This window comes from Microcebus murinus, chromosome 1 (genome assembly GCF_040939455.1).
Source record: "Microcebus murinus isolate Inina chromosome 1, M.murinus_Inina_mat1.0, whole genome shotgun sequence".
NCBI classification, from domain to species: domain Eukaryota; kingdom Metazoa; phylum Chordata; class Mammalia; order Primates; family Cheirogaleidae; genus Microcebus; species Microcebus murinus.
The window spans coordinates 144,738,428-144,752,983 of NC_134104.1; the positions used below are offsets into that span (position 1 = coordinate 144,738,428).

The window sequence follows — 14,556 nt, forward strand, 5'->3', positions numbered from 1 at the left end:
GTCGCTCGTCGCTCGCTCCTTCCCCCTCGCCAGCCCGCCCGCTCCCGCTTCCAGCGGCGCCGGGCCTCCCGCTCCGCCTCCCCGTGCGCGGCTCTCCCGGGCGCGGCTCCGGGGTTCATGGTGACGAGGCGGCGGCCGCTCGAGCCTAGCGGCGGCGGCGGCGGGAGCTGGGGCGCGGGCCCGGGCCGCCTCTCCCAGAGCGCGGGGCCGGGTGGCGGGCGCTCCCAGGCGGCGGCTGCGAGCGCCCCCCCGCGCCGCGCCCCCGCGCCCCCCGCGCCGCGCCCCCGTGCGCCTGGCTTGCGGGGGGCCGGGCCTGCGGGCGGCCGCCGCGCCGCGCACCCATGGACGGCCCGGCCATCATCACCCAGGTGACCAACCCCAAGGAGGACGAGGGCCGGGCGCCAGGCGCAGGCGAGAAAGGTGAGGGGGGAGCGCGGGACGGGCGGGCGGGCGGCTGCGGGCCGGGGGCGTGTGCACACCCCGCGCTGCTGGAGTTCGCTGCCATGCGCCGGCACGGGCCTGGGGGAGGGGTGCACCCGGCCAGGAGGGTGCGTGGGTGTGGGGTGCGCCTGGAGGAGAGAGGCTGCGAGTGTGCGTGTGCTGACTGAGCAAGTGTGAGTGTGCATGCGCTGATGGAGAGGTTGTGAGTGAGTGTGTGTGCTCCTGACGAGGGTTAGCTCACTAGGAGGTTGTGAGTGAGCTCAACGAGGAGGTTGTGAGTTTGTGTATGCACTCCCGGCAGCGGAGAAGTGAGCGTGTGTGCACCTGAGAGATTGTGAGTGTATTGTGCATCTGAAAGATTGTGCGTGCACATATATGTTGCGCGTGCACAAGTCGACAGAGATTAAGAGTCTGTGTGCACCTAACAGGGAGGTTGTGAGTGTGTGTTCTCCTGACAGGCTGTAAGTTTGTTGTGTGTACCTTATATAGAGGTCTGTATGTACCTGATCGAGGGGTTGTGGAGTGTGTGTGCATGGGTGTGAACCTGCAGAGAGGTCGTATTTCTGTTCATTCCTGAAAGAGTTTGTGTGTGTGCACCTCCCTGCTGGCGGATGGAATGTGTTGTACCCCTTCACTGGGAGGGGGTATACGTATGTGTGTTCTCACACACAGTGAGGCTTTGTGTGCATCTATGCACCTAACCACTAACCTGTGTGTACAGATGTGTGTGCCTGCCTGTGCACACGACAGAGGCCATGTGTCTGGGTATATTTAGTTGGTTGTGCAATTGCTGGGGGGAGGGGAGCAGCAGTGCTGAGCCATCCCCCTTCTCCACTCTGAGCTGTTTCAGGGCTACCAGCCTATAAGGCCTGGCCCTCCCTGGGCCCAAATGGGCACTTGGGGAGCTCTTATGGTGCCAGGAGTGCCCCTTCCCACAGACCTGGCCAAGGGCTCAGCCAGGCCAGCACTGTGCTGCTGTACCTGGTTTGATTTGGGTACATTTTGATCCCAGTCCCCCTCTTCTGTTTCCGTTTTGCTCTTTTTTCTTGGTATCTCTGCCCCCTCAGAGGCTTGGTATCGCCTTCTCTTGCATGCCCTGCCTTCTGTGCCTCTAGTGTCCTGAGGTTTGGACAGACTGTTTAGAAGGGCCAAGAAATATGTCTTGTTTTGTACTGGTGACTAAAGCTTGCTTCTTTTCCCCTCATGTGTCCCGAAAACACCTGGACCAATGTCAGGTGCAGCCCATCAGGACCCCTGCCCCCTTTCAAAGCCTGACCTGGCCACAGCAGACTTTGGGAAAGAGGTTTCTTTCCATGTGCTACCACCCTTGCTGTACCAGTGGGCGAGGTGTGCACCCCCTACTAGGAAGCTGGGCAGGGGTGAGCGAAGTACTCTGTTCCCCAAGCAGTGGCCACTGGGCAAGCCCACCAGGAAAATGGAAGGAATCACCAGAGAGGTACCCTTGGGTTGGGGATTTGTCAACCCATTTGAACTTTTGTAAACCATAAACATTGTATGTGTCGGTGGACTGGATTTCTTTTATGTAAAATAAAGAATTCAAAATCTTCCAGGCATATTTCTATACCTTACACATGGTCTAAAAAGTCCTGCAAGAGGATGCTCCAGGTGAATCCCTGTGTCTTCCCAGGGCCCAAACGGGCAGCGCAGAGGTGGTCTGGCCTTCCTGCCATATGACTGTCAGTTCTTGGGGCCCCCGGCTGGGTGTATCCCCCCAGGGAGGGTTTGGTTGGAGTCACCAAGGAGGTTTGCTGCCTGTGCTCCTTATCAGCTGTGGATTGAGTGCTTTGTGTGATGCTTTGCCAGAGAGAATCCACAGCTCTTGTCAGGAGAGGTGTGGCATAAAGCAGGGAAATATTTGTCAGAGCCTCAGCCCTCCTGCTGCCACCCCCCACCCCAGGAGCAGGAGCTTTGCCAACTTTCCCTTTTCCTCTAGCTGCCAGGATTTTTAAAGCAGCGTCAATGTGTTCAAAATCCAAAACATGTACAAATACTCAAGGATACACTTGTTCTATTCAACTTGTTTACATTGCTTTTCATGACAATCTTTTATTATCTTTAACAGCCTATGTTGTTTGTTTTCCAGTGTCAGATTGGTTGGTTGTTAACTGATTAGGCCTGGGAATTCCTTACCTGCTGCCATGGGGTGGGGTGCCTCGCTAATAGGTCCTTCTTGCTGAATCATTGAAATCCTACTCATTTTAGGTTTTCACTTTCAAAAATGGAAACGATTTTGGTTATGTATAGTGTGGCAATAAACGTTAGAGCCAGATTTTGGAGCAGCTTCTTCAGATTCATAAACCACTAAACAGGTTCAGCAGCGTTTCTAGCTTAAGCATGTTGATGTCTTCAGGTAGGCACATCAAATTATGTAAAAAATATATTTTGCATAATTTTAATTTGAGATAGACAACCATTTTGTTTTTAAAATATTAGGCCTGGAATTTTTTAAGTTTTTGTGGTAGGAAAGAGACTGTTGATTTTATTTATTTATTTATTTATTTATTTTTTGAGGCAGTCTCACTTTGTTGCCTGGGCTAGAGTGCTGGGGCGTCAGCCTAGCTCACAGCAACCTCAAACTCCTGGCCTCAAGTGATCCTTCTGCCTCAGCCTGCCGAGTAGCTGGGACTACAGGCATGTGCCATTATGCCTGGCTAATTTTTTCTATATATTTTTAGTTGGCTAATTAATTTCTTTCTAGTTTTAGTAGAGACAGGGTCTTGCTCTTGCTCAGGCTGGTTTCGAACTCCTGACCTTGAGCAATCCTCCCGCCTTGGCCTCCCAGAGTGCTCGGATTACAGGTGTGAGCCCCCATGCCTGGCCAAAAACTGTTGATTTTAAATGTTAACTTTTATCATTTATTCTGTAAGATAGGAATAATAAGGACTGCCTCTTAGGTTTGATGCAAGGGTTATTTATTTATTTATTTATTTATTTTTTTTTTGAGACAGAATCTCACTTTGTTGCCTAGGCTAGAGTGAGTGCCATGGCGTCAGCCTAGCTCACAGCAACCTCAAACTCCTGGCTCAAGCAATCCTTCTGCCTCAGCCTCCCAAGTAGCTGGGACTACAGGCATGCGCCACCATGCCCGGCTAATTTTTTCTATATATATTAGTTGGCCAATTAATTTCTTTCTATTTATAGTAGAGACGGGGTCTCGCTCTTGCTCAGGCTGGTTTCGAACTCCTGACCTCGAGCAATCCGCCCGCCTCGGCCTCCCAGAGAGCTAGGATTACAGGCGTGAGCCACCGCGCCCGGCAGATGCAAGGGTTAAAAGAGATGATATATGTTAAGGACTCTGCCTAGTTCACTAGTGTGTCACTATTCCATAAACCTTTCTTCAGGTGTATATTTACAAAGGAAGTACTAAGCACGGGCTGTGGTGTGAGTTGAATTACTTGTTAATACATTGCCACGTGGTGGTGCAAACACTCAGAGATGACTGTCACTGTCAGCCTGGCCTGTCATGAAGATTTATTTCTTACACTTGTGTTTGATTTGATTGATAGTATAAAGATAAAGAGACAAATTTCCCTGTAAGTTTAACTCAGCCCACTTTGTGATTTGGAAACTTCCTCTTATAAATCAATAAGAACAAGTCAGACAATATAGTAGAAAAGTGGACAAGAGATATGAATAAGGAAATCATAGAAGAGGAAATCTGAATGGCCAACAAATGTGTGAAGTGACACTCAGCTTCTTGTGAAACGCTTTTATGCATCAGATTTGTTATACATCTAAATGACTGCCAGTATTCAAAGTAGATAAATGTTTGAGAAATGGCTACTTTTAATACACTTTTGTGAGGGAATAAAGTGAGTACAGACATTTTAGAGAGAGCTGAATCAGTTAAGAATGCATTTGGCTGCAAGTAACAGAAAACCATACTCACTGCATCTTAAATCAATGGTTTATTCTCACATACTAGGCAGTCTGGAGTGGGCTACTGGTGGCTTTGGTTTAGCAGCTCATTGATATTAGGGCCAGGATCATAGTGATTCTCTTGGCTTTCCCTCATGTTGTAACATGGCTGCCGCCGCACCAGACACCACAGACAGCTTCATGGCAGGAAAAAGAGACAATGCCAGTCATGTCTATCCCTTTTATCTGGAAAGCAAAAACATTCCTAGGGACCGCCCCTCAGTGTTTTGCAGATGTTTAATTGGCCAGAACTGGGTTACCTGGACACCCCTACCTTGCAAACTATAATGAGTGAGTTTCTAGCTTTTTCAGCCTTTGTCGTGGGAGGCAGGATTGGGGAAGATTGGGAATAGGTAGGAACAGGTGTTCAGCCAATCAACAGTGTTGACCACACCTTGAATGCTATTGTTTCATTTCTAAGTTTCTCTCATAGAGAAATAACCTCATTTGTGCTCAGAGAAACATGTACAAGGATGTTCACTGCTAGCTACGTTGCTTGCAGTAGCAAAATTTAGAACTATCCTAAGTGTCAACAGAGGAATGGTTAGACTGTGGTACATCAATACTGATTCTGCAAGGCAGTTGAAAAGAATGAATTAAATTAGATCTAAACATACCGACATGTAAATTTCCAAGACATTTTAAAGGGGGGAAAAGAATTTGAAGAATGATATAAACAGTATGGTCTTTTCTTTGTAAAAAAAAATCACATATACACAAACTGTATATATGTGTAGAAATACACAAAAAATAATCTGGAAGGAAATAAATTGACAACAGTGATTATCTCTGGGGAGAGGACTGGGGTGGGAAGTGAGGGAACTTTGCCTTGTTTAAATATTAATGAAATATGCTTGTGTTTCACAGAGGAATTTTTTTAACTAAAAAAAGAAATGTCCCATAGCTCTTTGGAGAGAAATAAATAATTTGAGGGAATTGAACAATAATAAAGCTAAAAAACCTCAATTAATATACAGTATTACCAAGGACATATCAATGCTAGCTAAACAGTTAATTATTTTGTAAGCTAATACATGTACCTGATGAGATTTTTGCAGGCGAGTTTGTTTGGGCAGATATTTTGGCTCAAGATGCTAGCTATGTTTCCCCTAAATGTTTGCAACATTTAACATTAACTCAGAAACTTTAACCTTTGGGCTGCTAACAAAATTATAGGCAAGGGAAGCCTCTTAGAAGCAATAATTATTTCAGATGACAACATATTTGAAATAGATTCAGTTTGATTAACTTTCTTAGATTAAACCTTTTATTTGAAGATAACTGTATATTTACATGCAGTTGTAAGAATCCCAGCTCTTTTGGAGGCTGAGGCAGGAGAATCCCTTGAGGCCAGGAGTTTGAGGCTGGAGTGAGCTATAATCCTGCCACTGTACTCTAGCCTAGGCCATAGAGCAAGACCCAGTCAGAGAGAAAGAGAGAAAGAGAGAGAGAGAGAGAGAAGAGGAGGGGAGGGGAGGGGAGGAGAGGAGAGGGAGAAGGGAGGAAGGGAGGGAGGGGAAGAAAAGAAAAGAAAGAAAGAAAGAAACAAACAAACAGAAAAATTCCATCACAAGAGGTTCCCTCCCATCTCTGCCCCCTCCTTAGCCCAACCACTAATCTGTTCTCTGTTTCTAAAATTTTGTCATTTTAGGAATGTTATCTAAGTGGAATCAATCAGTATGTGATCTTTTGGAATTTCTTTCTTCATTCAATGTAATTCTCTAGAGATTCATCCAGGTTGTTTGTTCCTTGTATTAATAGTTTGTTCTTTTTTATTGCTCAATAGTATTCCATGACATGGATATACCATAGTTTGTTTAACTATTCACCCTTTGAAGGACATTTGGATTATTTTCAGACTTGGAGTATTATGAATAAAGCTGCAATAAACATTGGCATACACATTTTTGTGTAAATCTAAGTCTTCATTTCTCTGGGATAAATGCCCAGGAGTGCAACTGCTGGATCATATGGTAGTTGTATATTTACTTTTTTATGAAACTATTTAATACCAAATTGTTTTCTTGAGTGACTGTACCATTTTACATTCCTACCAACAATGTATAAGTGATCCAATTTCTCCACATTCTCACCAGCATTAGGTATTGTCACTATTTTTTCAAATTTTTATTTTGAAATAATTATAAACTCACAAAAAGTTGCAAAAATAATAGAGAAATCCATGTATTTATCATCTATTGTCTCCAATGGCAGCATCTTATAGAATTGTATTACATTATCAAAACCAGGAAATTGAGAATGGCACAATATAATTAATTTGACTTAAGGATCTTGCTCAAATTTCAGCAGTTTTTACATGAACTCATTTTTTGTACATCTTTGCATATAGCTTTATGCATTTTAACACATGTTTAGATTCATATAGCCACTATCCAATCAAGCTACAGAACTGTTCTGTTACCAGGAAGGAATTCCCTATTACCCCTTCTTTTACATTTTCTTTTTTTATTGATACATAATATTTGTACATATGTATGGGGTGCATGTGATATTTTGTTACATGCATAGAATGTGAAATGATCAAGACAGAGAATTTAGGGTATCTATCACCTTGAGTATTTATCATTTCACTGTTTTTTATATTAACTATTCTGATAGATGTGTAATGATGGCCCATTATGGTTTTAATCTGCATTTCCATGATGGCTAATGATGTTGAACATCTTTTTATGTGCTTATTTTCCTTTTATGTATCTTCTTTGGTGAGATGTCCCTTCATGTCTTTTACCCATGTTCTAATCAGAGTTTTTCTTTTTTTTTACTGTCAAGTTTTGAGAATTCTTTACATATTGTAGATATTAGTCCTTTTTCAGATGTGTGGTTTGTAGATATTTCTCCTAGTCTATAGCTTGTCTTTTCATCCTCTTAACAGAGTCTTTTGCAGAGCAAAAGTTTTAAACTTTGATAAGATACAATTTATAAATATTTCCTTTTATTGATTGTGTGTGGGTCTGTTTCCAGGTTCTTTATTTTGTTCCACTGATCTATGTGTCTGTCCTTCTGCCTGTACCATACAGTCTGTATTACTGTAGCTAAATAGTAAATCTTAAAATAGAGTAGACTGATCCCTCCAACTTTTGTTCTTTTTCAAAATTGTTTCAACTGTTCTAATCTGTTGCCTCGCCATATAAATTTTACAGTAATCTTATCTACAAACAAAAATCTTCTTGAGCTATTGATAGGTATTAAATTAAAACTGTGTATCAATTTGGGAAGAATTGACATTTTTACTCTATTAAGTCTTCTAATCCATGAACATAATATGTCTCTCCATTTATTTAGATGTTCTTTGATTCTGTCTTCAGGGTTGTAGGGTTTTCAGCATACAAGTCCTATTAATGCTTTATTAGATTTACCTCTAAGTGTTCTTTTTAAAAATATTTTATTTTTTAATTGACACATAATAATTGTACATATTCATGGGATGCATGGTGATGCTTCAGTACATACAATGCCTAGATGATCAGGCCAAGTGGTGGCACATGCTTGTAATTCCACCTACTCAGGAGGCTGAGGTAGGAGGATCACTTGAGCCCGGGAATTTGGCCAGCATAGCAATACCACATCTCTAAAAAAAAAAAAGTTATAGAGCTGTTTAAATTATCTTTTTCAAATTGGGTGAATTGTAGTAATTGCTTTTTGAGATTTGATCCTTCTCATCTAAGTTGTCAAATTTATGTGTATAAAGTTGTTTAGAATATTATTCCCTTATTATCTTTTTGATGCCTGCAGAATCTATGGTTACGTGCCCTGTCCTGATATTGGTAATTTGTGTCCCTGTATCTTATTTTTTTTGTTGGTCTTGTCAGAGATTTCTCAACTTTCTTGATCTTTACAAAGAACTAGCTCTTTGTTTCATTGATTTGTTTTTTTAAATTGCTTTTCTGTTTTCAGCTTTATTGATTTTTATTCTTACCTTTATTTCCTTCCTTCTGCTTGATTTGGGTTTATTTTGCTCTTCTTTTTCTAGGTTCTTGGAGGGGAGTTTGGATGATTGACTTGAGACTTTCCTTCTTGCATACATTTAGTGCTACAAATCTCTCTCTCAGCATTGCCTGAGCTGTGTTCCACAAACTTTGATATGTTGTAGTTTCTTTTTCATTGAGTTCAATATGTTTTCCAAATAAGCTTTATTTTTTAGAGCAGTTTTAGGTTCATGGCCAATTGAGCAGAAAGTACAAAGTTCCCATGTATTCCCTCACCCCATATATGCAGAGCTTCCCCCACCATCAACATCCCACACTAAGTGGTATATTTATTACAATTGATGAACCTACGTTGACATGTCATTATCACCAATGTCCAAAGTATGCATTGGGATTCACACTTGGTGTTTTATATTCTATAGGTTTCCAGGGGTCCTCAAACTTTTTAAACAGGGGCCCAGTTCACTGTCCCTCAGACCATTGGAGGGCCGGACTATAGTTTAAAAAAAACTATGAACAAATTCCTATGCACATTGCACATATCTTATTTTGAAGTGAAAAAAGAAACGGGCAAAAACACCCACATGTGGCCCGCAGGCCGTAGTTTGAGGACGGCTGGTTTAGACAAATGTACAGTGACATGTACCTACCATTATAGCATCATACAGAATAATTTCACTGCCCTAAACATCCTCTGTGCTCCACTAATTCATCCCTCCCTCACCCTAATCTCTGACCATCACTATCTGTTCACTGTCTCCATAGTTTTGTCTTTTCTAGAATGGCATATAACTGGAATCATACAGTATTAGCTTTTTCATATTAGCTTCCTTTACTTAGTACTATGCATTTACACTTCCTCCATGTCTTTTCATGGCTTGATAACACATTTTTTGGAGGTGTATAATATTCCATAGTCTGGATGTGCCATAGTTTTTTTATTCACTCATCTACTGACGGACATCTTGGTTGCTTTTAAGTCTTAACATTTATGAGTAAAGCCGATATAAGCATCTGTGTACAGATGCTTTGTGTAGTTTTCAACTCATATGGGTAAATACCAAAAGGCATGATTGCTGAATCTTATGATAAGGTATTTAGTTTCGTGAGAAACTGCCAAACTGTCTTCCAAAGTGGCTATACCATCTTTAGTTTTCAGAACTTTAGTTATGGTGCATCTTGGCATGGATTTCTTTGAATTTATCCTGTTTTCAGTTCATTTAGCTTTTGGGGTTTATGTCTTGCCAAATTTGGGGAGTTTTTAGCCATTATTTCCTTGAGTACTTTTTCCACCCTGTCCTTTCTCTTCTCCAGTGACACAAATGTTAAATCTTTTGTTATAGCTCCACAGGTTTATCAATACTGACTGTTCCTTGTTTTTCAGTCTTTTCTCCTCTCTGTCACGTGAATTGGATAATTTCTGTTGTTCTGTCTTTAAATTCATTGATTTTTCCTTACTTCCTCCATTCTGGTATTAAGCCCACTGAGATTTTTATTTTAACTATTATATTTTTTAGTTCTAAATTTTTCATTTGATTTTTCTTTATGTCTTTTACTTCTTTGCTGAGACTATTTCTTTGCTGAGACTGTTTTCTTCATTTGTTTTAAACATGCCCCGAAGTGCATGTCGAAGCATTTTTATCCTGGCTGCTTTAAGAGCTTCATCAGCTAAGTGTATGTAGCATTTTGGTGTTGGCATCTATTGATTGGTGTTTTTCTTTTTTAATTCATTCAGTTTGAGACTTCCTGGCTCTTGGTATAACGTGCGAATTACAGTTGAAACCTAGACATTGTGGTGTTGTGTTATGAGACTCTGCGTCTTATTTAATTGACTTTCTCTGACATGCCTTTATCAGGGAAGGAGAGGCACCATCTTGTTACCATTAGGTGGGGGTCGATGTCAAGGCTCCCCACTTGGCCTCTTTTGAACTACCCCTGGCAGAGAGGGAGTTTCAGCTCCCACCTGGTATCTGCTAGGCTGCAGTGGGAGTGGTCTCATTACCACTGGGTGTGGTGAAAGCCCTGACTCTTCCTATATCTCCTCTGACACCACCCTGTGGGTGGGGAAGCACCTCACTACGCTGGGTGAGAGGGTGGAAGTCCAAGCCGGCCATGCTGGTAGAGGGGGGTTCATTACTAGCTTTCAGGGATGAGTGTCCCTGCTTCCTACTTGGCCTTCGTTGGTAGCACTCCAGCAGGGGTAGTGGGGTATCTCATTTTGCACCCTTATGAGAATGGAATTCTAGGCACCCATTAGATTTTTGGTGGCATGGTTAGAGGTGGTGCCACAGTGGGGTAGGGAGCAGGGAGAGAGAGCGAGAGAGACTGTAGTAGAGTAGCTGTTGTCTGTCTTGCTGGACTAGACTGCGTCTTTTCTGGTCCTTTGGTTACAGAGTAGGCCTTTGGTACAACTCTGCAATTGTTGGTTTTCTCCCATAGCTAGCTTCTTTGCCTCCAAGTCTAGGATCTATGGGGCAAAAAGAAAACCCAGAGAAATCACTACCATAATGTTCCTCAGGTCCCAGTGTCCCTAAATGATCTGTTTTCTTCTCCCCACCTTTCAGAGTCTTTTTATGTTTTATATATAATGTCTAGGGTTTGTAGTTGTGCTTAGTGGGGAGAATAGGAAGAAGTATGTCTGCTTCATCTTCCTGGAGGCAGAAGTCCCCTGATTCACTTTTAGACCTATCCATATTAAGTATGTTGTTAAGGAAGACTAGAGTTGGAAAGTTGTCATTTTAAAGGTTTAGTTCAACATTGTGCTAATGACCAATGTAAAAGTCAAATTCAGTTAGTGCGTTGAGAATCTTTATTTTCCCCTAAAAAGAGAAATGATAACGAATTCAGTGTGAAATCAAGTCTGGATCAGTGACAACTATTACTTAACAAACCTTAACAGGATACTTTCATAAGCTTAACACCCAAATTTCAGCTTCAAGATCATGAATATCCTCATTTAAATCTATTTTTTATCTAATATTCTGTTTGGTTAGCAAGTGTGTATAGCCTCATATCTTTCCATTCGTTTCTCAGTTACAAAAGCATCCATTTGAGTAAACAGAAATATCTTCTTGGGGCAAGCACAAAGGAGCTTGTCTATGGATTTAGCACTCTTGGCGACCAGACAGGGCTTGCTGGCCAGTGACTGGAAAAGTCTGCTTCCAGTCTAGACTGCCCTGGAAGTGGGTCTGTGGGCTCCAAAAACTTGCCCCAGGCTGAACTTGACTGGGGCATTCCAGACTGGGGAGGAACCCCTTTTGGAATGGCAGGCCTGGGTTTTCAGAAGGGACCACATAGCTTCAAGTTTAATTCTGAGGTAAATGGCTTTTTCCCTTTTGGTGACACTGGGGGTGTGGGAAGAGGGATGCATGAACATGCCAGTGGGCTCACCAGGCCTTTCAGCCCATAACTGGCAGAGGTCAGGAAACAGTCTGGCCACAAATAAGTCTGGGTTTAAATATATACACAAATACACAAACGCACACGGGTTTTTTTGTTTTTGTTTTTTCCTCATTTGCTTTGACAGTAATAATATGGTGCCAAGGCCTGTAGCATCTAGATACTGAAAAGGGGAGGATTCTCTCGGGCAATGTTGAAGATTTAATATATACATTAGAACTTACTTTCTAGATCTTGAATCCTGACTCAGTAGACATTTAAAGTTCAATGTTTTTAATGACCTTTCTTTTAAAAATTCACTTAAATAGTTCTTTCTTTACTTTGATCCCTTAACATACATTTTCCTGTTTTTTAAAAACTGAGGATGCATATTCAGCGCTTTAGTTAAAATAAAACTAAGCAAATATTTGTCCTTATGGCTCTGAAATAGTAACATGCAATGGAGCAAAGTCTCGGGAACTGCTTGTGGCACTGGGTTGGGATGTGGACATTTTTGTATTTGGGATCAGGACTGAAAACACTGGTGATATAGTCCTCTGAATAAACAGTGGTCTTTATGGATGCTAAGGATTATGTAATCACCTAAGTAATAGCTCATTTTGGTTCTGAGTAGCTGCTTCAAGTTAAAAACTGAAAGCTTTCTTTGTAATTATAATTCGTATTAAGGCTATTTGCCAAAATGTTTTAAAATCCTGCTACTTAAATCACTTTAAAAATTGAAGAGAAGTGGCTTCATATTTAATGACTGATGCTGTTCTTACCTTTCAAAATTAGTACTTAACCTAAGCTTTTAATGTTTCGGGGTGTCTTGTAGAACAGACTGCACCACCTTGTCAACTTGGCTTGAATAAATGTAGCCTTTTAGTACCACTAAGAATGCATACTGTACTTTAAATTGTATGTAATCTCTCTCTCTGTATTCTGGTCAAGATTTAGCTTTTATGCTTAGCATATCAGAAATTTGTTTTAAGTATTTGGCTCACTTATGTGCAAATCAGAAACCATTGACTTTAATTCCAAGACTTCAGTCAGAGCCATATTTTCTTTCCCCTTTTCGAGTAAATAGCTGAACATAATCATTTTTGTTTTGGTTAGAACAATACATTTCATGGTCAGACTGTAAATTAGTAAAACCTCTATGGAAAACTGTATGGAGATTTCTCAAAGAGCTAAAAATAGAACTACCATTCAATCCAGCAATCCCAGTGCTGGGTATCTACCCTACAGAAAACAAATCATTGTATTAAAAAGATACCTGCACTTTTTTATTGCAGCACTATTCAGAGTAGCAGTGTCATGAAATCGCCATTAAGTGTCCATTAGCGGATGATTAGACACTTGAAAATGCGGAATGCTACTTAGCCATGTAAAAGAATAAAATGTCATTTGCAGCAGCATGGAATAACTCAGAATCAGAAAGTTAAATGCCATATGTTCTTATTTAGAAGTGGGAACTAAAAATGGGTACACGTGGACATACAGAGTAGAATAATAGACACTGGAGACTGCAAAAACTGGAAGAGTGGGTTGAAATACATATAACATTAAATTTATCATCTTAACCATTTTTAAGAATACAGTTCAGGGGAGGGGTAGCAAGGGCAATATATGTAACCTTAACAATATTTGTACCCCCATAATATGATGAAATAAAAAAAAAGAATACAATTCATTGGGTTAAGTACATTCATATTGTGATACAACCATCACCACCATCCATCTCTAGAACTCTTTTCATATTGCAAAAGCAAAACTACCCACTAAATAATAATTCCTGGCCAGGCATGGTGGCTTATGCCTATAATCCTAGCACTCTGGGAGGCTGAGGCAGGAGGATCGCTTGAGCTCAGGAGTTGGAGACCAGCCTGAGCAAGAGTGAGACCCCGTCCCTACAACCAAATAGAAAAATTAGCTGGGCACAGTGGTGCGCACCTGTAGTCCCAGCTACTCTGGAGACTGAGACAGGAGGATCACTTGAGCCCAGGAGTTTGAGGTTGTAGTGAGCTATAATGAAGCCGCTGCGTTTTACCAGGGATGACAGAGCCAGACCCTGTCTTTAAAACAAACAAACAGGCCAGGCGTGGTGGCTCATGCCTGTAATCCTAGCACTCTGGGAGGCCCAGGTGGGAGGATCGCTTGAGGTCAGAAGTTCGAGATCAGCCTGAGCAAGAGCAAGACCCCATCTCTACTAAAAATAGAAAGAAATTAATTGGACAACTAAAAATATATAGAACAAATTAGCCAGGCATGGTGGCGCATGCCTGAAGTCCCAGCTACTCGGGAGGCTGAGGCAGGAGTTTGAGGTTGCTGTGAGCTAGGCTGACGCCACTCTAGCCCTGGCAACAGAGTGAGACTCTGTCTCAAAAAAATACATACTAAATAAATAAATATAAAACAAACAAACAAAAAACAATTCCCCATTCCCTCCTCCCCCAGCCCCTGGCAACCACCATTCTATTATACTATATGTCTCTATGAATTTGACTACTCTAGCTACGTCATATAAGTGGAATGATACAACATTTGTCTTTTTGGGACTGGCTTATTTCACTTGGCATAATGCCCTAAAGGTTCATCCACGGTGTAGCATTTGTCAGAATTTCCTTTCTTTTTAAGGCTGAATGGTATTTCATTGTATGTATATGTCACGTTTGCTTATCCATTCGTTGGTCAACAGACACTTGAGTTGCTTCCACATTTTAGCTACTGTGAATTATGCTGCAGTGAACATGGGTGTACAAATACCTGTTTGAGTCCCTGCTTTTAGTTCCTAGGGGTATATATTAAGAAGGAGAATTGCTGGGTAATATGGTAATTCTATTTGTAATGT

The 14,556-nt window shown here is 41.6% G+C and overlaps 1 protein-coding gene across 1 annotated transcript in view; it reads left to right on the forward strand.

The window, feature by feature from the left end:
* Nucleotides 1-102: 102 nt before the first annotated feature.
* The window catches only part of CTDSPL (CTD small phosphatase like), a 123,242-nt gene continuing 108,788 nt past the window's right edge, over nt 103-14,556 (forward strand). The window contains 2 exon segments of the mRNA XM_020285516.2: nt 103-157; nt 160-420. Coding sequence (XP_020141105.2) covers nt 118-157; nt 160-420 — 301 coding nt within the window. The 5' untranslated portion in view covers nt 103-117.